Source organism: Ochotona curzoniae, unplaced genomic scaffold (assembly GCF_017591425.1).
Source record: "Ochotona curzoniae isolate NIBS_2020 unplaced genomic scaffold, NIBS_Ocur_1.0 contig_3520, whole genome shotgun sequence".
In the NCBI taxonomy this organism is placed as follows: Eukaryota; Metazoa; Chordata; class Mammalia; order Lagomorpha; family Ochotonidae; genus Ochotona; species Ochotona curzoniae.
This window is the reverse complement of record NW_024465894.1, coordinates 12852207-12878543: the sequence shown is the minus strand read 5'-3', so window position 1 is coordinate 12878543 and position 26337 is coordinate 12852207. Positions and strand designations below refer to the sequence as shown.

Below are 26337 nucleotides of genomic sequence, written 5' to 3'. Positions count from 1 at the left end.
GCCAAGCCACCAGCAGCTGCAACACCTGCTGTAGATCACCGAACCCAGAGACCTGGACCAGCAAGGGTTCCAGTGTCATGGTCACGGGTGGGGATGGTGCAGCCTCTCTAAGCCCAAGGAGGATACAGGGACAGAGAGTGGCTGTGGGGCTAGTTGTGCTGTTCCAGGCCTCTGGGTGTGATTTGGGCAGACTCCCTGAGCAGAGACATGGCCCACCCCGAGACCTAAACCTCCCAGTCACCTCCAAATCCGGCTGACCTCTCCCTGTCTTCTCTCCCCAGCATCGCCGCTGCCTGGGAGAGGTGAGTTGGGTGCCCTGTTAGGGCAACAGACGGCCCCCGTCCCCGTGGGCCGGGATCATGAAAGGCCTCGGCGACAGCCGCCCCCGCCACCTCTCCGACAGCCTGGACCCCCCGCACGAGCCCCTGTTTGCAGGGCCTGACCGCAACCCCTACCTGCTGTCACCCACCGAGGCCTTCGCCCGCGAGGCCCGCTTCCCGGGGCCTGGCGCGCTGCCTGGAGACGGCCTCTTCCCCCTCAACAACCAGCTGCCGCCCCCCAGCAGCACCTTCCCACGCATCCACTACAACTCCCACTTTGAGGTGCCTGAGGAGAGCCCCTTCCCCAGCCACGCCCAGGCCACCAAGATCAACCGGCTGCCAGCCAACCTCCTGGACCAATTTGAGAAGCAGCTGCCCATCCATCGGGATGGCTTCAGCACCCTCCAGTTCCCCCGTGGCGAGGCCAAGGCCCGTGGCGAGAGCCCCGGCCGCATCCGGCACCTGGTGCACTCGGTCCAGCGGCTCTTCTTTACCAAGGCACCCTCACTGGAGGGCACGGCTGGAAAGATCGGCGGCAATGGCGGCAAGAAAGGTGGCCTGGAGGACGGCAAGGGCCGCAGGGCCAAGAGCAAGGAGCGGGCCAAGGCCACGGAGCCCAAGCGGCGCAGCCGCTCTAACATCTCAGGCTGGTGGAGCTCCGACGACAACCTGGACGGGGAGACAGGCGCCTTCCGCAGCGGCCCGGCCTCTGGGCTGATGACGCTGGGCCGGCAGCAGGAGCGCAGCCAGCCGCGCTACTTCATGCACGCCTACAACACCATCAGCGGGCACATGCTCAAGTCCACCAAGAACACCGCCAGTGAGCTCACCGCACCCCCACCCCCACCCGCACCCCCGGCCGCCTGCCCCAGCCTTGGGGTGGGCACCGACACCAACTACGTCAAACGGGGCTCCTGGTCTACTCTGACCCTCAGCCATGCCCACGAGGTCTGCCAAAAGACCTCAGCCACCTTGGACAAAAGCCTGCTGAAGTCCAAGTCCTGCCATCAAGGTCTAGCCTACCATTACCTTCAGGTAGGTCTAAACATGGGCCCGGAAGGGGGCTGCTGGGACAGCACCAGCTGTGAGGGGCAGGGTACCCCAGCTGTGCTGGGGAAGCCGATTTGTGCTGGGGCCTGGGTGGCGTGTGGGGATTCTTCCCACTCAGCAGGCTCTTAATAGACACTGGTTGGGCCCTTCTGCTCTCAGTCTGGGAGAGGGACCAACGTGTCCCTGCCCCTTCAAAGACAGATCTGGAAGCTAGCCCCTTACAGAGTGGCAGCACGGCTTCCTGTCCACAAGGCCCAGGACTGGGTCTGGCTTGGCAGAAGTGCTCGGAAATCCAAGGGATGGACAGGTGGACAGCTGGAAATAGGCCATTCGCAGCCCCGCTGAGCAGGTACTGGGAGGGACCCGGGATGGTCAGAATGTGATGGGGTCAGCAGGGGATGACAGGAGCCCAGGAGGCCTCGCTCTGCCACTTCTGCTGACTGGAAGTGTCACCGTGCGCTGCAGCCACAGGCGTGCTGCATCCGCCGAGGCCTTGTGCAGCCTGTGCTGAGGTAAGGACACCATGAGGTGGGACCCTGAGAAGGTGTGTGTCCCTCAGGCGCACGTGTGTGTGTGTGTGTGTGTGTGTTAGAGAAGGCACTGGAGGAGAGGGGGCCAAGTGCGTGTGTCCTCCGTGAGACCTGGGGCACAGAGCAGGTACGCGAGCTCTGTGCACGTGACGAGGTGCCCTGGGACCCAGCTCGGGCTGAGGTGGGAGAGGCCATCCCGCCACACGCGAGGCAAGTGATGGACAAGTGTGACTGCGTGTTGCCCCGAGCAGCAGCACAGCCTGTCCCAGCAGGGTGGTGAAGGCCCCTGGCTGGACCGCCCTCTGCCGTCATCAGGGGCCCCAGAAGCTCCCAGGGAAAGCTGAATCCTTCCTCCAGCTCATGGCCCAGCCAGAGGACACCGCAGGTGCCTCAATTACCCTGGTGTGGGCTCTGGATCCAGGCCTGGGGCTGCCTCCTGCATTTGACTTTGTTTACCTGGTGTGGTGGGACCGGAGCCACCCAAAGGCACTGCCCCTGAAGTGACCAGAACGCAGCAGGTGCCAAGTGAGGCAGGTTGCCAGTGAAGCCATCCTGACCACCAGGTACTTAGTCACCACCTGAGGCTGTGGGAAGCAGGGACTGGCATCGGATCAGGCAGTGATGCCTCCGGGATTAATGCTAAGGGGCTGAGATCTCTGAGAGGGGAGGAGGCCCTCTTGGGCCTTTCCTCCGGGTGGTGGGCCGGACACTGAGACTGAGCCCTACCCTGCCCCCAGGTGCCCGGCGGAGGCGAGTGGAGCACCGCGCTGCTGTCCCCGCGCGAGGCGGACTCCGCGGCCGAGGGGCCCATCCCGTGCCGGCGCATGCGCAGCGGCAGCTACATCAAAGCCATGGGCGACGAGGACAGCGACGAGTCGGCCGGCAGCCCCAAGCCCTCACCCAAGACCGCGGCGCGGCGCCAGAGCTACCTGCGGGCCACGCAGCAGTCGCTGGGAGAGCAGAGCAACCCCCGCAGGTGGGCCGCGGCCCCGCCCACCCACGGACACGCCGGGCAGGAGCTGGACCCGCTGGCCAGGCCCGGCAGGGATAGGAGCTGGACCCGCTGGCCAGGCCCGGCAGGGAGGCCTGTCCTGGGCCCTGCAAACTGCTCAGCCCGGTCGTCCCTAAGCCCCGCCCACGCCCTCCCGGGGGCGTGGCTCCGGTAAACCCCGCCCACGGGTCCGCACCCCCAGGTGGGGCAGCCTCGGGGATCGGTGTGTCCCCTCCTGGCTAGGTCCCCGGTAACAGCACTGGCTGCTCCTCGCCCCTTCTCCGACCCCACACAGCCCTCGCGGGTCCCAGCGCCCTATCTGCGGGTCCCACTGCCTGAGGCAGCAGGGACTCACCCGAACCCCCCCAGTTCTTCCACTCCTGGGGTCGGAGGTGGCCGGCCAGGCGGAAGGGAGGCTGGTCTCCCAGGTTGGAGTTCAGGACCCCCGGGATCTGCCCTTCTGTGCGGGAGCGGTGAGGTGAGCGAGGTGCGGCCCTGGAGGGCAGTGACTGCTGGCCGCGCTGGCCTCGGGCATCCTCACCTGCATCGCTAATGCCTCCCTAGACCCCAACCCATTTGGCAGGCCAGGAAACAGCCTGGAGCCAGGGTGGTGACCGGCCTGGGGTCACTCCTCTTGTTCCGCTCCCTTCGGTGCCAGGGGCCTGAGCTGAATGGGGCACACTGGGACCCGGGCCTTCACTGGGCTCAGGAGACTGGGAAAGGTGGAGGATCAGTGGCCAGTCCTCGGGGACCTGGTGGAGGCCAGGCGGATATTAGAGAAGCAGGAATGGCCTTTGCCCAAAATAGCCCGAGGTCCAGCCCCTTCCTGGGGACAGGTTCTAGAACTGCCCCCAGACTTAGAGGGACCAAACAGGTGGAGTCGGGCGCAGCTGGGCCGGGCTCGGCTTCAACTGTCCAGTGCGAGCTTGTGCTGCCATCTCGTGGCAGGAGCTGGCATGACATGCGAGGAGCTCCTCCAGCTGGAGCTTGCTCCTGAACTCCAGGCTCCTCATTGCAACACTTGTTGGCCATTACCTGCCCAGTGGCCTTGGCCAGACTCTCCGCTGACCCACAGCCCAGCACTAAGCCTCAGTTTCCCACACTGAGCCCCATCTCGTCCTCCTTTCCACACCAGGAGTCTGGACCGACTGGACTCGGTGGACATGCTGCTGCCTTCCAAGTGTCCCAGCTGGGAAGAGGATTACAACCCCATCAGCGACAGCCTCAATGACTCTAGCTGCCTCAGCCAGGTGAGGGTGGTCCTGGAGGAGCCCCCGCTCCTCCCAGGAGGACAGGTGCCCACAGCAGCTCCTGCTCCATCCTCCCCACATGTGTGCCCATGTTTCTGTTGACTTCTCGCTACTGCAGTGCCCATGTGTGTCTGCTCCAGAGCCTGTCCCCTGGCTAGGCAGTACTGTCAGGGCCCACACATATGGTCTCCTGAGCCCAGGACCTCCACCCTGATCCCAGGCTGCCAGTGGCAGAGAACTGGGGGCCTTATCACCTTGCTGGGTTCAGAGCCCTGAGAATGAGGAGTCCTGTTCCTACTGCAACCATGCAGGACCAGTTCTGGTCTCCCCTGCCTGAGCCACAATTTGTCCCCATTGAGGGGCAACGGACATTCCTCTGAATGAGAGCTGCTCGGAGACAACTAGCTGAGGACGGTTGGCCAGGCCCGGCCTCCTCTGTGCTTACTGGGATTATCTTGCCTGGCAGGCTACCTCTGTCCTCTGGGCCTCTGGGCACCTCCAGGACCTCTGCCACAGTGCTGAGAGTGCCTGGCTGTGTTCATTTATTTATTTGAAAGGCAAAGAGAAAGGGAGGGAGAAGAGATCTTCCATCCACTGACTCCCTCCCTCCCTCAAATGGCTGCAAGGGTCAAGGTTGGGCCAAGCTGAAGCCAGGATCCCAGAATTCAATCCATGTCTTCTGCCTGGATGCTAGGGGTCCAAGTACTTGGGCCATGCCCTGCTGCTTTCCCAGATGCATTAGCAGGGAGCTGGATTGGAAGTGGAGCAGCCAGGACTTGAGCTTAATACAGGGTGCAGGAATCAGAAGTAGCAACTTAGTTCACTGCACCATCACACCGGCCCCACTGTGCCATACTTTTAACATGCCAGCGATTTTCTCAGCTATCAGCTCCTTGAACCCTCACATGTCCCCAGGTCACAGATGAGGAAACCGAGGCACAGAGAGGTGAGGCCACACAGCTAAGAGAAGGCAAAGCTAGCGAGAGGTCCAGGACTGTTAGGACCAAACCAGACCCCAGCCCTTGCCGCGTGCATCATACTTTGGGACTGTGAAGAGGCTAGAGGGCAGGATGTGTGTGGGATCTAAGGCCTGGCACCTGCTGTGGTCAGGTACATGCCCAGCCCTCTATCTGGCAGTAGCAGGCCATGGCCAGGATTAGTGGGCCTCATGTGCCTTTCCCCAGCACCAGCCTTCGGCATATCCTGCAGATGGACCCACAGGGACTTCTCCACATCCTTTCCCAGGCCCAGGTTTCCTCTCGGGAGTGGTCCTGGCCCCCCAGGACCACTGGCAGCAGCTGGAAGCTTGCACATCTGTTCCCTGCACCCCTGCTACAACAGTCCATACAGCCCCTGCTGCACCTGAGGGAAACCAGGGAGCCCCAACATGCAGGCGTCCTTCCTGCTTCTCAGCCATCACCAGGCTGCCTAGCTACGAACTCACTGCCCTTGCCGTCCCCTCTCCCAGGCACTCTCTATTCCTACATCCTTGTAATGCTGGCTATTCCCAGCATCTTAGGTCTCAGCTCAAATGTCCCTTCCTCCAGGAGGCCTTCCTGGGTCACTGAAGCGGCCCCTGGCCCTGACCCTGCTTAACCTGTCACTAGCTGGAGCAATGTTGGTTTGCCTTGTCCTTCATGTCTATCTCCCTCTAAAGCCGGGGCTCTGCTAACAGCCAGGGCTCTACCCACAGCCGGCAACCTGCCACAGCCAGCGACCGGCCCACAAGCGGCAAGCTGGCTGTCCTGCTCCTGGCAGCATCCCTGGTGGGGGCCTGGCACCAGGTGTTTGTTGGATAGACAGCTTTCCCTCCTGCCTGTTTCGTCCTACCATGCTGCGTCTGTCAGCTGCCCGCTGTGTCCGTCCTATCCCCTCTTGCCCACTTTTCTCTCATTCTCTCCTTCCCCCTCCGTTTTCCTCTCTGTCACTTTCTCACACACCCATCTCCATGAGCAACCTGACCCTGTTACTCGGACCACCTTACAGAAAGACTCAGGGACCCCACCTCAGGGGTCCCCAGTAGGATTTGCCTGCCCAGCCCCAGCTCTGTCCTGCATCTCCTACCCTTAAACCCGCACCTCTGGAAGTCGCTCTTGCAGCCCCACGCCAGAGATGCCACAACCCAGCCAGGAAAGATAACTGACTCCTCCCTAACCTGTGTATCCAGGTGGGCTGCTAGCCCAGGAGAGAGGCAGCAGACAGAGCAGGGGGAATTGGAGATGGGTCCTGGGTCCTCAGTCAGGCCCAGAGCTAAAGGGGGAACCCATGAGGCCCATCTCAGGTTCTTCTGTAGCCACACCTGAACTCCTCCATCTTGATCCCCCATAACCCTCCCCCTCTCTTTCCTGCAGATGTTTGGACAGGCCTCCCTGCTCCCCCAGTTGTTTGGCCATGAGCAGCAGGTCAGTATGTCTGCCCCTCCCTCTCCCCGGGCCCAGAGTCCAGGGCTGGGTCCTCGACCAGGTCTGAGCAGGTACAGGCAGAGCCATCACAAGGGAGGATGGAGCCAAAGCTCGCACTGGTGTGCCAACCCTCCACTTCCTCCCCCATCACCCCAGTTCTCTGTGCCTCAGTCTCCTCTTGGCATGCAGGAGTGATCCAGTAAGGACCTGCCTACTCCCTGCTCTCCTGCCCACAGCCTGGCTCAGGCCTGGGCGCCTGTTCTCCCAGACAGTGGCACTGAGCCCCGAGCTCCTGGCATTGTCCCACACAGAGTACCTGCAGGCCTTTCAGGGTGTCGGAGGAGTACAAGGAGTCACTTACTGGCAGAAGCTGCTAGAGATGGTACCAGCCACCCTCCCCCTGGACACACGTGTCCTGTCCAAGGAAGTGACCAGGCCTCAGGTCTGAGACTAGAAAGCAGGGGCACATGTGCCCAGCCCTTCGCTGTGGCCAGGAATGGGCAAGAGGCTTGCCTATGGACAAAGTTGGGCCTGGAGCCACAGTTCCTGCTCTAAGCCCTGACTGGCCAGGCCTGCTCTTCCTGGGTAAGATATATGCTCCTCCTGAACACGTGTCCGTGAGAGTGGACAGGGAGCCCAGCACGGCCAGCAACCGCTGCCCCTCTACCTGCTGCAGGCTGTGTTGTGCTGACCCTGGAGCCACACGGCGCTCACTCACTCAGGCTGGAGGCCCTGGTCAGCTGACCTCCCCACCCCAGCCTGGGCTGTTTGTTTTCATCTGCTTGTAAGGCAGAGTGAGCGAGAAAGGACAGAGATCTTGCATCTCTGCTGGATCGCTCTCTGAATGTCTGTGCCTGGTAGGGCTGGGCCAAGCCACACCAGGAGCCGGGAACTCCTTCCAGGTCTCCCACATAGGGAGGGAAACACATGGCCTATTTTTCAGTTGACCATCACCACTCAGCAAAACTTTCTGTGGTCCATACTTGGCCAGTAAGGTAGCCACTAGTCATAGGTGGCTATTGACTGAGTGAAATACGGCTAATATGATTGGAACTGAAGTTATTTCTTATTCATATAAACCCAAATCTCCACACATAGCTCACAACTACCATGCCGGGTGGCACAGACCAAGATCTTTCTCATCACCCACCTTGCTGTTGCACCTGACTTGTCACGTCCTCAAGATGAAGGCAAAGTGGCCCAGCTTGGGCAGGTGTTGGGATGCAGCGGTCGAGACTCGGATTCCCACATACTACATGTGAATGCCTGGATTTGAGCCCTGGCACTACTTTTGATTTCAGCTTTTTGCTAATACCCACCTGGGAGGTGGCAGATAGCTGCTCAAGTACTGCGGGCCCTTAGCCTCCTGGCTTTGGTCTGGCACAGCCCTGGCTGTTGCAGGCAATGGAAAGTGAACCAGCAGACGGAAGATTCTCTGTAAAATACGTAGTATAAAAAGCTCCTGGGAAAGGCAATAATGGCCAGGGTTGTGCAGCTGCAGCAGGGGCTGGGCAGGGCTAGGCCCAGGCCTGGATCTGTCCGTCCCTCCCTTCCTCACGTGATGCTTAGGCATCTTGTGTCCTCTCCCTCACTGTCCACCGGCTTAGGCCTCCACCTCACATCCGTCTTTGACCAGCCCGATCCCCAGCTTATATATACTTTGTCACTGAGATGTAGGTCAGACAGCTCTCCCAGAACCCTGAGAGCATCTGTGTGGTGGACACACCTGTAGGCTCACCTCTCAGGTTTAACCTTGCCGGATCCCGGACCATCATTTCCAGGGGCCACAGGCATAGGCAGGAGCCATCCGGATGAGACACCAGTAGATGCAGAACGGTCACTAATAAACACACTGCCATTCTCCATGTTACCGGTGGCAGATGGCGCTAATCAATCCTGCCACTACAGCACTCCATCAGGCATCAGCTTCACCTCTGCCTCCATTCCAGACACCTGGCCAATATCCATTCTGGCCCCTCAGCTCCCTTGCTCCTTAAATATATATTTGAAGTGTTCTGCCATTTTCTCGCTGGCTATTCCTGGCAAGAGTCTTCCCTTACCTGGCTCTGCAGATGGGAAAAGATTGGATTGTAAGATGGTAAATGGCCGGGATCCATCCTGGCACTGCATTCCAACATTCAGCGCAGGCATTACTAATAGATTGTGGACTTCCGTTACACTGAGTTCAGACGTGACTTCACATCGACTCTCAGCCGGTCCACGTGGACACATGGCACTTTGCAGTCTTTTCCAGGTCTCGCCCCTGCTGTGGGGATGGGGAGAGTAGGTTCCTGCAGGTGAGAGTAGGTGTTGATTCTTTCGTGGCTCCACCTGCAGACCCTATACGCTGGGTGAGACGGGAGGAGGCAGGGGTTGAGCTGAGCCAAGCTCTTTTTCTGCCCACCCCTTCCCAAGATGGGCAGGGCTGGCTCCCTAACGCGAACCTTTGCCTGGACAGGTGCGGGAGGCAGATCTGAGCGACCAGTACGAGGCAGCCTGCGAGTCAGCCTGCAGCGAGGCGGAATCGGCAGCAGCTGAGGCACTCGACTTGCCGCTGCCCAGCTACTTCCGCTCCCGCAGCCACAGCTACCTGCGGGCGATCCAGGCGGGCTGCTCGCAGGAGGAGGACAGTGTGTCCCTGCAGTCCCTCTCCCCACCGCCCAGTACGGGCAGCCTCAGCAACAGCCGCACGCTTCCAAGTGAGTACCCCGTCAGGGGAAGGGCCTTGTGGATGTTGCTATGGGAGAACTTCAGGGACCAGGCCTGGGGGTGGGGTGGACTTCGTGGTGGACTGGCTGAAACTAAATGGAGGGTTGGAGCTCAGAGGAAGGTGTCAGGAGACCTTGTTGGCTGCCTGGCTGAGAGCAGCCACCTGTTCCTAGGTGGAGCTCATGCGTGCAGGCACGTGGATCTGCCTGTGGGGAGGGTAGGGATCTGCCAGGGAGGAAGAGCCTGCAGTGGGAGGCTGGGAGCCACATTTCCAGGTTTGCATCATATACCTTGTCCTTGCTCTGAATCCCCCAAAGCTAGCCCAACCACAATCAGAGGCCCCATGGGGGACACTCCCGGTCCAAGCATGCCCAAGGAATAGGTTCAGTAGAGAGCGTTGAGCTTGCTCTGCCTGAGTCTGTAATCTGAGAGAAGAAGCCAGGCCCAGAGAGATGAGATGAGCCAGGGCACGGCCTTGGGGGTTGTGGGAGGAAAGGCAGGAGTCCTCAGCAACCTCCCCTACTCTCACACTTGACCCTGAGCCTACTGATGACCCACAGCAGTGCTGGTTGACTTCTTTTATTTATCCATTGTAAAGAGTCATTGATTTATTTATTTGAAAGGCAGAGTTGGATAGAGAAGAAAAAGATATTCTAACTGCTGGTTCACTCCCCAAATGGCTTCAGTGGCTACAGCTGGGCTGATCCAAAGTCGGGAGCCAGGAGCTTCTTCCAGGCCTCTCAGGCAGGTGCAGGAGCCATCCTCTGCTGCTTTCCCAGGTGATTAGTAGGGAGTTGAATGGGAAGTGGAATAGCCAGGACGTGAACTGGCACCCATATGGGATGAAGGCAATGCAGGTGGCATCTCGGGTGGCAGCTCCACCTGCAAGGCCACAGTGTCGGCCTCTCATGTCAGTTGATTTCTGCAGGAAGATGGTTGCTTCGTGTGTTTGCCTAGTGTGTGATATGGGTCCGTCAGAGAAGGACCCCGTTGGTGCAGTATACAAAGGTAGTCATGGAATGAACTAAACAAGCCTTCCTACCCTGTCCTGATAATAACTGGGACAGGTCCCCCAAGTCATTCTAGTTACTTCTAGAACATAAATCTTTGGATATTAAGAGTCTGGACTGATTATAAAACTTCAGCCTCACCCATCTCTAGTCTTGTGCTCTTGTAGCCAGGGCCAAGTATCTGTGGGCTGAGTGTGGCGGTAAGTGCTTCCCCCAGCCTGCTTGCCAGTGGTTGCCTCTGGGCCCTGCAGGTGGGAGGGAGGGGAGCTGGGACAGCTATGCTCTGGGCTCTGTGTGGCAGAAGTCTCATGCTGGCTGTCTCTCCTAACCCACGGGGCCCTTTGGACCATCCTTTCATGGGTACGTCCCCCTCACTCCACTGCACCTGACTCTCCGGGATAACTGTCAGGATGGGGAGTGGAGATTCAGAGACTTAGTGATCCACGGCAATGCCAAAGCCCTTCTGTGCAAGTTGTTATGAGAGTACTCTGGGTTGTGGACTGGTTCCTTTAATTTCAACTTTAGGTTGTTGTTGTTGTTGTTCTTGTTGTTGTTTTAATTTAAAGGCAGAGAGCCAGAGAAAGAGATTTTCCATGCAATGGTCCATTTCCCTAATTGCTGCAACAGCCAGGGCTGGGCCAGACTAAAACCAGGCAGTCAGAACTCCATCCAGGTCTCAGGGGGTGGCAGGGAGCCAAGGGCTTGAGCCAACATCTACTGCCTCCCAGGGTGCACTTTTACAAGAAGCTGGAATTGGAAGTGGAGGACTAGTACTCGGGTACTCTGATAAAGAATAGGACCCAACACCGGGGGAACATTTCTGGAGTGTCTCCTGCATTGGCAGTCATGAGCTTCTGGTCAACAAATACCTTTTGCAGACTTGAAGAAAAGATAGGGAGCTAGAGGTATTTTTATGTCTCAGGGGGTCTAAATCCTTTGAGCCTAAGCTGCTCAATTTTGCACATTTTCTTCCTGACCACAATTTGGGAACAGGGAGCATTATGATACAGTGATTCAGTTCTTGACATCCTGTATGAGCACCAATTGGAGTCCTGGCTGCCCCACTTCCTCTCCAGCTCCCTGCTAGTGCAGCTGAGAGAGCAGCAGCAGACAGCTCAGATCCTTGGGCTCCTGGCTTCAGCCTGGACCAGCCAGCCCTGTCTGGATGGCTAATTGGGGAGGGATCACAGAAATCTCTCTCTCTCTCTTTTTTTTTTAATTAAAGTGTGACTTTATCTGTTTGATCTCACTGACTTCACATGCCCAATGGCATGCCTACAGATACTTTGGAGTCTCATTGTGCCACTCTGAGTTATCAAGCTTCTGTGTGTGGTTTTGCCCTGCTGAGAACATCTACCAGTGGCTCAATGGCTGTTTTTAGTGTTACTGAAAAGTGTTACAACCATACCCTTCCCCTGAGCTGGTCCCCAAGCCATGTCTTGTCTCAGTTGGCCGTGAACTTGGTTCAGTCTTTGTCCTCGGGCTGTATCTGAGTTTGAGAATGATTTACTGGTTGGAGAGGCCAAAGTTGAGACACTGAATGAGTACTGGGCTCTTTCTGTAAACGCTCCCTCCAGGCTAACCCTAGAACCTCACCCTTCTTTCTCAGAATTTCTTATCCATTGCAGCCAAAAGGAGACTGCTGTAAAATCCATTGGTTCTCCTCCTGTCCCCACAGGCAACAGTTTTGCCAGGAGATCTTTCCCTATCTAATCCAGGTTGCCTTTTTCCAAGCCTCCCATCACAGTTTACGCCCTGTTACTTGGCAGTTAGCCTTCTAGTGCTCTCTATGCTCCTATGTTCCTTTTGAATTATATCCAAAGATACGGAGACAGCACATTTTTATTTAAAGTGTTATTAGCTGCTCCTCTGTAATTCTGCCGGAATCTGGCAGCCCTCACGCAGGAATAGAAAAGATTCAGAGAACCTGTGAGCTACATCCTGACCCAAGGGTGTTTATAAAAAGGAAACAGAAGTGCCAGCTCAGGCAACCAGCCTGATTAGTGACCCTGGGCGTCTACCTGTTTGAAGGCAGGTTCCTCAGCCAGCCACTGGGCAGCTGACTCCGTCAGTGATTGGCCAAGATTCAGCTGCCTGGTTACAAAAGTGAGTTCCTGATCACACTCTCACTTAGAGCTCACTTAGAGTCATAGGACCCATGGACTGAAGAGTCCTCAGGCCCAATGGAGCTTAACAGGGACTGTCACAGCCCCTCTGCATCCATCAGCTCCATCCCAATAGTGCTGTGTGAGAAGCAAGCAGGTGATGACCCAGGCCCATGGTTACAACCTTTGTTCTGATGTGTGGGTTTGCAGGTCTGCTGGTTCTGCTCCAGCATCCCGCGTCCTCCTCCTGGGGCCCACAGGGACTCCTGGAGTCAGTGGCGCTGCCCAGGCACACAGAAGGGCAGGGCAGCAGTGTGAGAGGGCAGCCCTCGCTGCGCAAGCACATTCAAGTCTCTCTGTGGGGTCACACCTGGTAGCATGCGACCAGTCAGGGCAAATCATGTGAGTCCAGAGTCAAGGTCCAGCAGAACACATTTTACATTTTGTGGGAGACACTCGTGCTCACAGAAAAGGAGATGATTTTGAGGGGTTACCATTTGAGGCTGTTAATTCCAGCAGTCCCAGCAGCCCCACCCATGCCATGTGGGTGATCCAGTTATTTGGGGGGCTTTAGCCCAAACCAAGATAGTGCAGAAAATATTGTATGACAATGTTTCTTCCTCACAGATGTTACAACTGTGCACCTGCTTACAGACATATACAGGGCCTTGTAGTCAATTCACACACTAGGAAAACAGGCGTCAGACACCCACCTGCACATCTCCCAACAGCACAGCCCCCAACCCCAACATGCACTCATACCTATGGTCTCCTTTCAGCATCAAGTCCCCAACGCCCCTGTGTGGGAACCATGCCCCTAGCAGGTTGGGGCCACTGAACACCTGACCTTCTAGGCTTCCCCTGCCACCCTCCTGGTCCTCATGACCAGGCATCCCAGCCTCCTTTTTGTGCCCTCTGGTCACAGCAGGTTTACTCGGTGCCCTCACAGGCTGGCCAGGCTGCCCTCACAGGGTTCTTTGTGCCCAAGTGAGAACACCCACCCCTCCTTGGTCACCTCCCTGCCTCCTGGGCAGTTTTTATCTGTACAGGGTGCTTTATTTCCATCTGCCAGGGGCTGCTGGAATGACATTAGAATTTGGTCGTGTCCGTGTTGTGACATGCACCCCTTGCATATATGAAGTCTTTCATAAGCGTGGAACTTGTTGAGTTGTATGTACAGCCACCCTGGTTCCAGCCGGACTCACAGATGCACCTACATGGGGTCAAGGTCTCCCTGCAGGGGTCACCCTGTCCTCTTCAGTTTCTGCCTCCAAGCAGTGAGCAGTCATTGGGACCCTACCCACCATTGGCCCCTGCCAGGCTGAGCTCCCAGGCTGCTGGGGGCAGGAGATCTCTCTGTCCACAGCTGGGTACAACTTATGCCTAGGTGGTACTCAGGCTGGGAGTGCCCAGCGGGGGGCTGGCCCCTCTCCTGTGGCCTGGGCAGGGCATGGAGCCGCCCATCATCCCTTCTGAGCTGGCAGCACCCCAGCTGCCAGTGCTGCCACTGTCATACCTCCCCCACTCTGACCCAGATTCCACATTCCAGAAATAGCTCTGGCTCCAGCTGGAGTGGTGAGGGACACAGCAGCTTGGCTGTGTCTGTGGGCCCCTCCCCAGCCATGGGTAGTGCCTGGGAGAGGCCGGGAGTGCCACTGCATCCTCAGTCTGCTCCTGCTCTCTCTGAGCTTGGGAGAAGAGCCTCTTTCTGCTCCACCCTTGACCCTCCTCCCTTCTATGGTCCAGCTCCCCTGCCTCTCCCTCTCCCCACTCCATCCTTGCTTTGTCTCTCCCACAGTCCTGGGCTTGTATCTGTCTCCCACTCCCATCTCCTGTGCCCCTCCCATTATCCTATGTCTCTTCTCTGGATCACACGGGAAGCTGTGACATCACCCAGGTACCTCACACATGGGAGAGTTGCTGGGCAGACCAAGGTGCCTGCAACTGCACTGTCTTCACCCGTGCACATGCATACACGTGCGAACCCCACGTGCGAACCCCTGTGTGTACACAGGGGGTCACTCTGGTGCTGCCAGAGGCTCTGCACTGAGCCAAGGAGGCTGCAGGCCAGGGAAGCACCCAGTTCTAGCATGAGCTCTGCTGTGTCACCCTGGCTGGATCCCTGCCTCTTTGGGCCTTGGATTCTCTGTCTGTTTTGTGAGGCTTGGATTTGGCGATCCCTCACCCTTCCCATCAGCTCCTGTCCGAGTCAAGGGACCTCATTCCTCCTTATGTCTCTTCTCTGATTCGCTCCCTCCTCTCTCCCACATGCACAAGAAGGGAGGCTGACAAAATACGCTGTGGGTCATCATTGAATGCCCCCAACTCTCCCACTAGGCCTTGATGGAATCCTTCCCCAGTCCCTGCTCACTGCCGGCAGGCTCCTGTTCGCTCATCCAGGCCCATCAGGGTACAGGGAACCTTAAGGATGTTCCTGTCCTGACTTTGCAAATAGACTTCAACTCATGGGTCACCTTTGAATCCTGCAACTTGGGGTTGAGACTGCGTCATGTAGAAGTATGCTAGCTTCAGTTAGTGCTTCACCCCAATTCACCCAAGTACACAGCCTCGCAAAAGTCAAAGTCAAGGTAGCAGGTCACCCTGCCCGTGTCCCCCATGGGTCTGTAAAGTGGTGCACAGGAGTTTCAGGGAGAATCATCCGACTGGGCCTGGGCAGCAGCTGTTGCTCAAAAGAGTGCTGGAGGACCCAGAAGAGCTTCTCAGAGTGGACAGTGAGGAACCGGTATCGCCTCTTGCAGAAGCAAGTGCCATGGAGGGCCCTGGTCAGAGGGCAGCCCTTCCTCTCTGGGCTCCACTAAACCTGGGACTAGGACGGCCCTGGGTAATCAGGTGCCTACTGTAAGTTCTGCTTCTGGGCAGGTAGTTGAACCTGTTGGGGGTAATAGTGAATTAAAGTGAAGGACTGGTGGGCAGGCCTCAAAGCAACCCAAGGATTAAGACTTGACAAGTTGGGCCCGGCGCAATAGCCTAGTGACTAAAGTCCTCACCTTGCACGTGCCAGGATCCCATACAGGCACTGATTCATGGCCCAGAAGGGGAAAGATGAGTGCAAAGGGCCTAGAGCAGGAAGGCACCTGATGTGTGACAAGTAGGGGCCAGCATGGCTGCAGCTGAACCAGGAATGAAAGACGAGATCAGAGGAGGGCTGGACCTGACCACAGGCCATGGAAAATACCTTGGTTTTTAGCTTGGAGGGGGGAATTATTTCTTACATTATATATGTGTGTGTGTGTGTATAAAATCAGAGAGGCAGCAGAGAGATCGTCCATCTGCTGGTCTATTCCTCAGATGACCACAATGGCCAGGACTAGGCCAGGTTGAAAGGAGGAGTCAGGAACTTTCTCCAGGTCTCCCATGTGGGTGCAGGGACCCAAGCACTTGCAGTGGCCAATCAGCAGGGAGCTGGCTCGGAAGTGGAGCAGCTGGGACTCAAACCAGCACCCCTACTCAAATGCATGTGAGGAGCCTTAACTGAAGGCAAGAAGCGGGTAGCACAGTCATGCTAGGCTGATGTGTTGTTGTCCTGTAGAGCTGGTCACAACTGGACAGGTCCTGAAAGCAGGGTCCACAGGGCGCCTGACTGTGTTGGACACAGAGGCTGATGAAGAACAGCCAAAGGGGTGACGAGAGGGCGCCTTTGAGCAGCAGGGGACAGTTCTGGCCACCAGAACAGTGATTGGCTGGGAAAGCCCTGGGAGGGGAGCCTTGGGGCCCAAGCAGGGCTTGGCGAGATGAGTCCCATCCATGCCCACCTTATCCTGCCAGGATAAAGACCCCAGACCCAGTACACAGTCTGAAATGCCATCAGGAGCACCTGCTGAGCCTCCTAGCCCACGGGTCTCTAACTTGGTAAACTGGCACCTGAGTTCTGTCCAGCCCACCCGACCTGGCAAATCCTGCCTTCGCCCAGATTCTCCTCCCAGGATTGATGTGGAGAGGGAGAGGAGGGGCGTGTCCTTGACTTGAAAGGGAGCAGGTGGGCGACCTCACAGGCCGCACTGCCTTGGGTGATCAGGGCTCCTGCAGGTGCGCCGCGTGTTTTCCTAATTAAGAGGTTAACACGCCGAGAGCCGGTATAGTGCGGACTGGCAGGAGGAGGGATGAGGAGGTTTAGCGCAATGGCGGCTGCACGGTGGCTCAGGTGGCTGTTGTCGTCACACTTTCATGCCGGAGTCCCGACCTAGGTGCTGTGTCGCCTCTTCAGCCCGCACAGGGCCGCACGCAGGGCAGCAGCGCGAGAGCGACGCACCCCTGCCCGCGTGGACCCCGCCTGCTGCTTTAATTCACCCGCGAGGGAAGTGAGGGAACTCGAATGAGCTTCCTGTCGGTGGCTGGACCGGGATGAGCGCAAAGGAGGGCCCCTGGGCTCGAACCACGCAAGGGGTGAGGAAGCTACCTCAGGGTGGCTCCCAGGAGCCTCACTTTTCCCCCCAACCCCAGCCTAATGTCACAGAGGGGGTGAACTCAGAACTCCGGTCCCTGGCGGCCGCCGGCACAGAGCATGCGTCCCGTTCCAGCTGGAACCGGTTTGGCGGAGCGGTTTGAGGGGCGGAGCCCTCCCCCGCTTGCCACCCCTCCTCGTTCCGACCCCCTGCTCGGGCATGCGCGCGTGTCGACGTGGGCGCGCGCTCCCTCCTCAGCTCGCCGTCCTGGGCGTGGGTGAGAGCGAGTGGCTCGCGCGCCTGCGCGTCGACCCAACCGCGCGCGCGCCGGGCCACGTGCCGAGCCGGCTGCGCGCGTCCCCGACCGGCCCAGGAGTCCCCGGCGACGCGCGCGCGGCTGACGCGGGGGGCGGGGCGGGGCGGGGCGGGCGTGGGGCTTTAACCCGGAGGCCCCGCCCCTCGGGCGTACAAAACCGGAGCCTCGGGCCGGGCCGCGTGAGGGAGGAGGGTGAGTGCCCGCCACTGGCCGCTGCTGCCGCCAGTCCGTCCGTCACTCCGTCCGTCTGTCTGGTCCACGTCGTCGCCGCCGCCGCCTCCTCAGCCCGGACGCCCGGGGCCCGCCCAGCGCCGCCCGGAGCAGCCGCGGCCCCGCGAGGAGACGGGCACCGCCCCCGCCCGGCCCTGCCCCCGCCCTCTTCCCCTCCACCCCCACTCCCGTCTGTCCGTCCGTCCGTCCGTCCGCCCGCTGCCCCCACGCTTCCGTCCTGCTGTCCGCCGGCAGCCCCCCGGCCCGCGTCCCCGCTCCGCCCGCCTCGCCTCTCCCTGCCTCGCTGTCTCTTTGTCTCTGCCCTCGCGCTCCTCGCTGCCCCTCCCTCGCTGCCCGCTCTTGGGGGCCCCGGCACACGCTCCTCTCGTCCCTCAGCCTCGCTCTCCGGGCGCCCACGTTCTTCGGGACTGCCCTCGGCGCACCCCCACGTCTTAGGGGGCCTCGCCCTCGGAACACCTTGCACTGTCCCGCAGAGGTCCCCCCGGGTCTCTCCACATCCTTTGGAGGGTGCTCCCCTGCGTCGCTACCCCACGTTCCTGGGATCTCGCCTGCTCTGGGCTCCATTCCTTCAGGCTTCTCTGTCTTCTGAGAATCCCCCATCTCCACTGGGACCTCTTAGCTCCCTTGGGGGCCTCACCTTGGGACCCCCAGCTGCCTGCTTTTCCCTTGGCTGTCTTCTGTTCTAGACCTCCCAGCACCCCGCTTGTCTGGCTTGGGGCCACTGCTTTGCCCTCCCTGCCTCTCGGAGCCCCCGTCTATCTCAGGGGTCCTCCATTTGAGGCTGCTCTCTTGCCTGGGGCTCTTGCCCCCTTTGCTTCTTGCACCTAGTCTCCTGTCTCCCCGTCTCTCTTGTTCCCTTGTTTCTTCCCTCTCCCCTTATCTATCTTTGCCGGCTCTCTGGGTCTCTGACCCCATCCGGCCCTCATGGCTTTGTGTCTGGAGCTCTTGAAGCAATGTGAGTGGTGGGGTGTCCGGGTCGGGCCGGAGTCGCCCGCAGGCTGGCCGCGGCTGAGGCTCCGTGGGGTTGGCGCTGGGGCAAGGGCTGGTGCTGGGGCCTCCCCACAGTGGGGACAGGTGGGGGGAATGGGGACCGGGTGGGGATGGGCTGGGGGTGGGGGAGCTTCCTGCGCTGAGGCTTATGCTTTCGTTGCTTGAGTGTGAGTGGAAGGTACCACGGGCCTGGCATCTCTGCTGCCTTGGCCCTGCATGGCCTGGCATTTGTGATTGCTTGTGGGCAGGCCTAGGCTATTTTGGAGCCGGCAGGATGTGATATCACTTGGGCGTTTTAGACCCTGGTGGGGGCTGCGTTCTTGCCAACTTGAGTAATGCTCTTTTGTGGAGGGCAGGGGGTGCAGCCTCCAGGCAGCTGGCTGCAGGGTTTGGCCAGAACTTTGCAGGCCATCCCAGTGGGGCAGCAGAACAAGGCTGTGTGCTGCCTTGGCCTTGCTGAAACTATTTAGACTAAGCAAGGAGTGGGACTGTCTTTCGTGTGCCATCCTTCAGGCACTGGGGCTTCGGTTCTGCCTTCTCCAGAGTGTGTGACCTTGAATGAGACCTTCCCCCTCTCCCAGCCTCGGTTTCCCCATTCCTAAAAAGGAAATAATTGTGTGTACTGGCCCAGTTGGCAGTCGGAGATCCAATGAAATATGTGTCTGCTTTGTGATTCACTGGCGTGTCTTTGAGTTGAGCCCCAGAGAGGGGGAGTAGTATGCCTGTGGGTATGCAGCTGGCTCGTCCCTACCAGATCTGAGATAGGGACCTGGCCAGCAGACTCCACTGCCACCTGGCCCTTCAGAGAGACACCTGTGCTTCCTGGAACAGGTGACAGCTGCCTGTCTTATGCCCTGGTTTCTCATGGCAGGTAGTATATGAAGATCAGCTGGTGGGCCCGCCTGCTGGAAAACCTGTGCTGGGAGTCAGTTTGCACCATCCTATTGTTGCTTCAGGGGAGGCCCTGGTTGGACCGTGATCAGTTGGTAGTTGTGATTCCCACACCCATGCTTCCCTGTAGAGGGGAGCCTCCTGCCCCCCTACCCCGCCAAGCAGAAAAAAACTAAGTGGAGAGCTGGAGTCTAGGTTGTCCGAGAACTTAGGAGCAGGGATGTGATCGCTGTGGGAGCTCCTTGTTTGAGGCCAGTACTGCGTTGAAGACCTTGTGCTGGTGTCTGTCCTGTGCCCTGGTTTATAATGACAGTCTCTAACACCCATGGTCTTTAGCTGTCTGTGATTGACATGTTACCTGGACTGCTCCATGTGGGAAGAGGGGAAGGCCTGGTCCCTGATCTGGAAGGCTGTGTTCCCAAGTCTGGTGCTCATGTCTTGCCCAGTTTCAAGGCTCTGGGAGGAGGAGGGAATGGTGCTGGTGACTGCTGTGCTCTCTTGTAGGCATGTTTCTGTCTGTTACACTGTTCTGCAGGATGGAGGCAGCATGAGCTGTTACTCTTTCATTCGCTCCCTGCTGGTTCACTCCCCAAATGTCCATACCAGCCTGGGCTGTGCCAGGCTGGAGCCGGAGCTGGAACCCAGTGTAGGTGGCAAGGACCCACACATTTGGGCAATAACTTATCTGCTGCTTTCCAGGGTGTGTCTTAGCATGAAGCTGAAATTGGCTGCAGGGCTGGGATTTGAACCCTGGCACTCTAGAATGGCACGCGAGTATTTAGAGTAGTGGCAGCTGCACCACCTCTGCTGCAAATGTCTTAAATCAGTTATCTGGATTCAAGATGTTTATGTTCATGCCAAAGGGTAATGGTGAAGATGACACGTTCTAACATACCTGACACACAGTAGGCACTTAATTACCGTGCTCTTTGCTCCTGGTAATACCTTTTTCTTGTGGGACCGGTGACCAAAGCCTGGTTTTTTCCTCCCACTCCTGTGGTTGAGTTTCAGGTAACAAGGCAAGCACCTTCTGGCTGTGCTAGTAATAATGGGACTAATCCTGTGATCACTGGGAGCTGTATGAGGCACTGTGTGATTTGCCAAGCTCTTTCCATTGTTCCTCACAACAGTCTTGGAAGGAAGTCAGAAGCCAGGGGAGTTCTCTGCAGTTCCCAGGTGAATGAAGAATAGGGGGCCCAGAGAGGGACAGGAACCCCGCTTGGGCACTCCCAGCAAGGCCTGGGCCGGCTTGGAACCAAGCCTCTGTCATGGCTTTCCTCCTCACGGCCCGCAGCTTCTCTCCAACGCACTTGTTTCTTCCTAGTTGCCTACCCCTCAGGACATCTTCTCTGGGTCTGGCATCTGCTCTGCGAGGAGGATTTGCTTGACATTTCCTCAGCATCTGAGCTCATCGCAGACTTGGGAAGCTGGTGTGGGGCTGGGCGGGTTGTGAATCACACACATACACACCCTGGCACGGGACCCAGATGTGCTCTGAGGCTCCTGCAGAGACCTGCTGGAGACACTGGCCACACATCACAGGCTGCACATGCACCTGTCGCCAAAGCTCAGCTGGGCTAAGATGTGTCCTTGCGCTTTCTGGGGAAGGCTGCAGAGGTCAGTGACCGCCCCCGCCCTGCCCACGGGAAAGATGTGACCTGGCCTTGGCTTGTGTTGTGTCTCTCCCTCTGGTGCCCTTCTTCTCTGAAAGGCCACCCTGCCAGATACCGCTTCCTCCAAAATGCTGTACTAGATACTATGACCTCTACCTACTTACAGGGTGACTCTTGTAGGTCGTGTCCCCATTCTGCCTCAGTTTCCTCATGTCAAGTTCAGGTTCCTCATCTTCATGACGTTCAGATTCACGAGCTATATTTCCAGAGTCTCGTGGGACAGGTCTTGGGATGGGTGTCTGCCTTTGGAGCATCCTGACGCTGAGAGCCTGGTGGAAGGCTGGACTGGAAATCTCCTGTATCTGGACAGTGGCCTGACATGTCCCTGTCGTGTGGCCTTGGTTTGGGTTGGGTAACTGTGCCTCAGTTTGCTCCCCTGTCAAACTGGGGCAGAATTCTTCACCACCACCACCACCACAATAGGTTACTCTGAGAATGAGAATGTGTGTGGTGAAGGCTACTCAGAAGATAGCAGTTATCACAGTCATCCACTCCATTTTGAGCAGGATTGGCTATTTCCAGAAGCAGGCCACCCTTCCCTGCCACGGTGGGAGCTGTGGAACTGAATGTGGAGTGTGACTGCAGTTTAGTGAGTCTCAGTCCTGGCTGTGGCTTCCTTCCTCCCTCAGCTGGTGCTGGACTTGGTTGTGTTGCTCATCACCTGTTTGTGGAAAGCAAGGTTCACTTAGATTCCAGGCTATTTCTTGTGTCCTGGTGTCGGGGCGGGCCAAGAGCCAGCCGACATGGGTGAAGTGGCAGCACGTGACTGCAGCGCAGGGCCAGGCTGGAGTCAGGGCACTGTGTCCACTCCTCGCCTCCCAACCCAGACTCCCACGCTTCTGGCCAGTACTGGCCTGGGTCAGCAGCAGAGACCAGGCATGCCAAGGTCTGGTGCAGCAGGCAGCTGGTTTCCTAGTGGGAAAAGGACAAGGGAAGTGGCCCAAAGTGGTCCATGGCAGACCCGGAACTGGACTGGGCTTGGAAAGCACTGAGGGATGAGGAGGAGCAGACACAGCCTCTGTCCTGGGAACTTAGGGATACAAGGCTACAATTCTGAGAGACTGTGTGTGTGACAGTCTGTAATTAAGTGTCTGCTGAGGAAAAGCATTGTCTGAGGAGGAAGAAGGGAGTGTGAGCCAGAGCAAACAAGAGCCCTTTGAGGGGCTGGAGCTGCAGAGGCAGCAGGGTGGGGCTGACATTTCGGTTTGTTGTAAGGCAGAGGTGGGGGAGGGGGGAAGGGAGGGGCAGGCTGGAAGGGAGCTGTGTTTAGGGAAGCGGAGAGTAATTGGCTGGTGCATCTGGGGGGGGGGGGGGCTGGACAGGCTGTGAGGGGCCCGGTGGTGGTCGTGGGACAGCATTGAGGAGCCATGAGAGGCTTTAGTGCAGGGCTAGCACAAGTGGAGGACTTGTTCAAGAAGGTGAATCAGACTGGGCAAAACGGAATGAGTAAAGAATGAAATGACGATGACAGGGAGGAGGCCTTGCAAGTTGTCAGATGAGAAAGAGGGTGAGGTTTGGGTGGGGACTGTGGCAGTGGGAAGAGCCAGATGGTGCTGCCAGAGGAGAGCCTGGCCTGGGCCTGATTGGCCTAGGGAGGGGGAGGATGTTGGGTTATGGTTTGAGGCACAGGTGCCAGTCTGAACACATTCTTAGTGCACCTGTTTTATGCCAGGCTCAGCGCCAGGGGCTCTACTGGTGCCCTCAAGCCAGAGGCAGGTGGACTTACCCTCCTTGTTTTACAGATAAGGAAAATGTGGCTTAAACCCAAGGCCAACTGTTTGGAAGCTCTGGCTTTTCCCATCATTCAGCTCTGTTCTCAGCAAGGAAACTCCTGCTGGTGGAGTCCCGGAAAGGCAAGCCTCCTTGCCGTTTGATTCGAGGCCCACCAGGAGTGTCCGCTGGGGAAGTCAGACTTGCATACCAGCTTAGAGTGTCTTCAGGGTGGGAGCCTCAGAGGAGCAAGGGGCCTTCAGCCCAACCATTTCATTGAGCAGGCTGCAAGACCAAGCCAGAGCTGTGCCATGTGTGGGTCCAGTCCAGCAATGGGCGTGTCCATGACTGGACCCATTGGAATTCTCAGACCCTCCAGAAAGACTGTTCCCTGGCCCAGCTGAGGCATTAGTCACCGACAGGCAGGCAGGCAGGGACTTGTCGTGTGGTGCTTATTACACAAGAGAGCCTGGCGATGGAGCCCAGGCCCAGGCTGCAGCAAGGGATGCTCATTGGAGAGAGAAGGTGGAGCGAATGGATATTTACCAAGTGGCCACTGTGGTAGACACCAGTGGTCAATCCCAGTTCACACTCCAGACACTGATGACTTGGCCAGGGCTCCACAGCAGCCAGTGGGCTGCGTCAGGCAGTACACATGCCCCTGAACCGCAGCTATGCCACAGGACCAGCACAGCTTCCACAGCCTCCCTGTTCTAGCTCTTCTTTTCTCCAATTAGCACCCCTAGCATCCAGTGCCATTCTGATTTGGCCCCTCCTGCTGAGCCCAGGTGTATGAAGAGGTCATGCTGTGCCTGGAAGCAAGGTTTTCATATGAAAGTCAAGGCAAAGGTTTGAAGAGCACGTTCAGTGTTCCTTTGGAGCAGGGGCAGCCTGAGAAATATTTGGATGTCAAATGATGAACTGGTGTGCTGCTGTTCTGTCCCTTTCAGTCTCACTAATTCATTTGATTACCACACGCCAGATGGTTTATTGTAAATTTGCCCAGTCTTGTGTATGTTCATTCTTTTTGTTTTCAGAGTGTTGGTTCTGGATCTTTCCTCTTTGTTCAGCATGTTTTGATTTGCAAAGCTCTTGGATCCACATTATCTCCGTAGGTCCTCTGTATGACCCTAGGAGGCCTTTAGAGTCTTCAGCCTCCAGAAGAGGAGCAGTGGTCCATTCATAGCAAACGCCAGCCTGGGGTCACCCACTGAGCTGCTATTTATTCAACACATATTTAAGTGTTGCTTGTGCCAATCAGAGCCGGCTCTGGGGAGTCACTGACGTGTAGAACAGATGGAGACTGACTTTTTGCCCTCTATTATGATGTAGGCAGGATCCACCCTGGGATTCCAACCCTTTGCTCATCCCACAGCAAACGCCTTGGCTTGAGCCTGTGGCTTGGATCTGCACTGAAGGGACCTACACCTCCAACCTAGAGCATCCCGGTAAAGCAAGCCAGGTACACAACTCCCCAGATTGGATTTCACAGTGACAAAAGAGATCTTCAGTAATAACTTAACTTGAAGCTATCTACTTTCATTTGAGAGAATCCCTGTTTGTTGGTTTACTCCCCAAGTACCTGCAGTAGCCAGAGCTGGGCCAGGCCAAGGCTGGGAACCGGGAACTCAGTCCAGGCTGGACTGTGTGAGTGGCTTGAACCCAGTCACTTGAGCCCTCACTGTTGGCTGCCTGGGGCAAGGGAAGCTGGATTGGAACCTGGGCAGTCCAGTGTGCCATGCATAACCACCAGGCTAAGTGCCTGCCCCAGGAGTTAATTATTCACAAGGAGGGAAGGAAGGGCATCCTAGCAGAAGGCCATCTGCTCCTCTCCCTGGGGAACAAGTTGCCCTAGGCCTGCTCCTCCTATGATGCCAGCCTGAGATTTTAAGGCCTCCAAATATTTGATTACAATCTGCACAGGTGTATAGCCTTGTGGCCATGTGCTGGGCTGAGGACCCTTGGTGCCTCCTTTAATATTAGATGACTAACAACAGGTCCTAGGATGGCAGCCCTGCAACCAGCACTGACTGGCCCAGCTCCCTCCCATCTCCTGAGTAGGAGCGAAAGCTGGGAGGCAGGGGCTTGCCAGGATCTCATCTTGAGGGAGCCACGCCTTCCCCCATCTTTCCTATGCCATAAGGCAAGGTTTTTCCTCAGGGTCTTCCCCAAGCCCCTCAGAACCCTAGAGCTACCTCATTCTGCTCTCAGAAGCTGCCGCATTGCCCTGACAAACTTAAATCCTGGTACCTGAACCCTAGGGGATGGCGTCTCAGTACAGTGTGCACTTTTTATTTAAAATTTTCTTATTTGGGCCCGGCGCGATAGCGTAATGGTTAAGGTCCTTGCCTTGAACACACCAGGATGCCATGTGGGTGCTGGTTCTAATCCCGGCAGCTCCACTTCCCATCCAGCTCCCTGCTGTGGCCTGGGAAAGCAGTCGAGGACAGCCCAAAGCTTTGGGACCCTGCACCCACATGGGAGACCTGGGAAGAAGTTCCTGGCTCCTGGCTTTGGATTGGCGCAGCACTGGCTGTTGTGGCCAGTTGGGGAGTGATTCATTGAATGGAAGATCTTCCTGTCTCTCCTCCTCTCTGTATATCTGACTTTCCAATAAAAATAAATAAATCTTTAATAAATAAATAAATAAATGTTTTCTTATTTGAAAGGCAGAGCAACAGAGAAAGATTGGCCTTCTATTCTTTCATTCCCCAGTTGACTGATGGCCGAGGCCGGTCCATGCCAGAGCTGGGAGCCAGGAACTCCACCCATGTCTCCCAGTGAGTTCCAGGGACCCAAGGCCTTGGCCATTCTCCCAGACACATCAGCAGAAAACTGGCTTAGAAGTGGAGCAACCAGCACTCACATGGACACTGTTATATCTTCGTACCCTGTGCTTGAGTTTTGTGTATGTGGTAAAAATTAATTTTTATTGGAAAGCCATGTTATGTGGTTAAGCTTTTCAAACTCTTAAAAAAAGTCCCCAATAGAAAATCACCTGTGAGTGGGCTTGAGCGCAGCCACATCTGTCACACCCCTGTATCGGGCTCTTCTCTGCTGTGTTTATTTTTTCATGCACACCTGTGTGTTGTCAGTGACCAGATCTATGCCTCCTGGTGAGCGGGTGGTCTAAGGGCGGCCTAGGGACAGGACGGTTGGGCTGTCCAGTGTGGTCACCATAAACAGCGCTGTGGTGACTTCCCGTCAGTGGGCGTGTGGGGCTGCAGGAGCAGTTGCTACAAGGGAAATCACTGTCTCCAGGAGTCTGTGCACTTGGGTTTTTGTCAGATGTTTTCAGCCGCCACCTTTTCTATTCTTCAAGGTACGTTCTTAAAACAGCTCGGATTCAAATTCATTTTCTGGGTTAAAAAAAAAAAAGACCCATACTGTTCTAACCCATGCTTCATCAGATGAGGCCAGGTCCGGAGAAGGACACAAATTGGCAAGTATCAGTTCAGCCAGGGAGGTGGCTCTCCAGGGTCAAGTGCAGCTGGAAGGAAATGACAAATAAAAAGAGAACTGGACTGGAGGGAAGGCAGGGTGGAGTAAGGGAGGGGGAGGGGATGCTGTTCCTGGTACCTTGGAACCTGTTTGTGCCAATGCTCCCGAGAGAGGCTTGCCCCCTCCCACTCAGAATCCTGCACAGGCCGCTCCGGTGTGCACTGCACACCTGCTTGGCAACAGCTGGACAAGTGAGCTCACTCAAATATTTACTGAGCTCCTGGGTTCCAGGGCTGGCTTGACCACTGTGTCCCT

The 26337-nt window shown here is 57.2% G+C and overlaps 1 protein-coding gene across 4 annotated transcripts in view; it reads left to right on the top strand.

The window, feature by feature from the left end:
- Window positions 1-282: 282 nt before the first annotated feature.
- Window positions 283-26337, top strand: part of DLGAP4 (DLG associated protein 4) — a 64885-nt gene continuing 38830 nt past the window's right edge. Inside the window, exons 1-5 of one of the 4 annotated variants that reach the window (XM_040981531.1) lie at window positions 283-1355; window positions 2638-2876; window positions 4027-4141; window positions 6493-6543; window positions 9002-9242. In XM_040981531.1, coding sequence (XP_040837465.1) covers window positions 360-1355; window positions 2638-2876; window positions 4027-4141; window positions 6493-6543; window positions 9002-9242 — 1642 coding nt within the window. In that variant the 5' untranslated portion in view covers window positions 283-359. Of the gene's footprint in view, window positions 1356-2637; window positions 2877-4026; window positions 4142-6492; window positions 6544-9001; window positions 9243-17593; window positions 18273-26337 lie in introns of those variants that run through there. The other 3 variants (XM_040981530.1, XM_040981532.1, XM_040981534.1) reach the window with 3 other exon arrangements.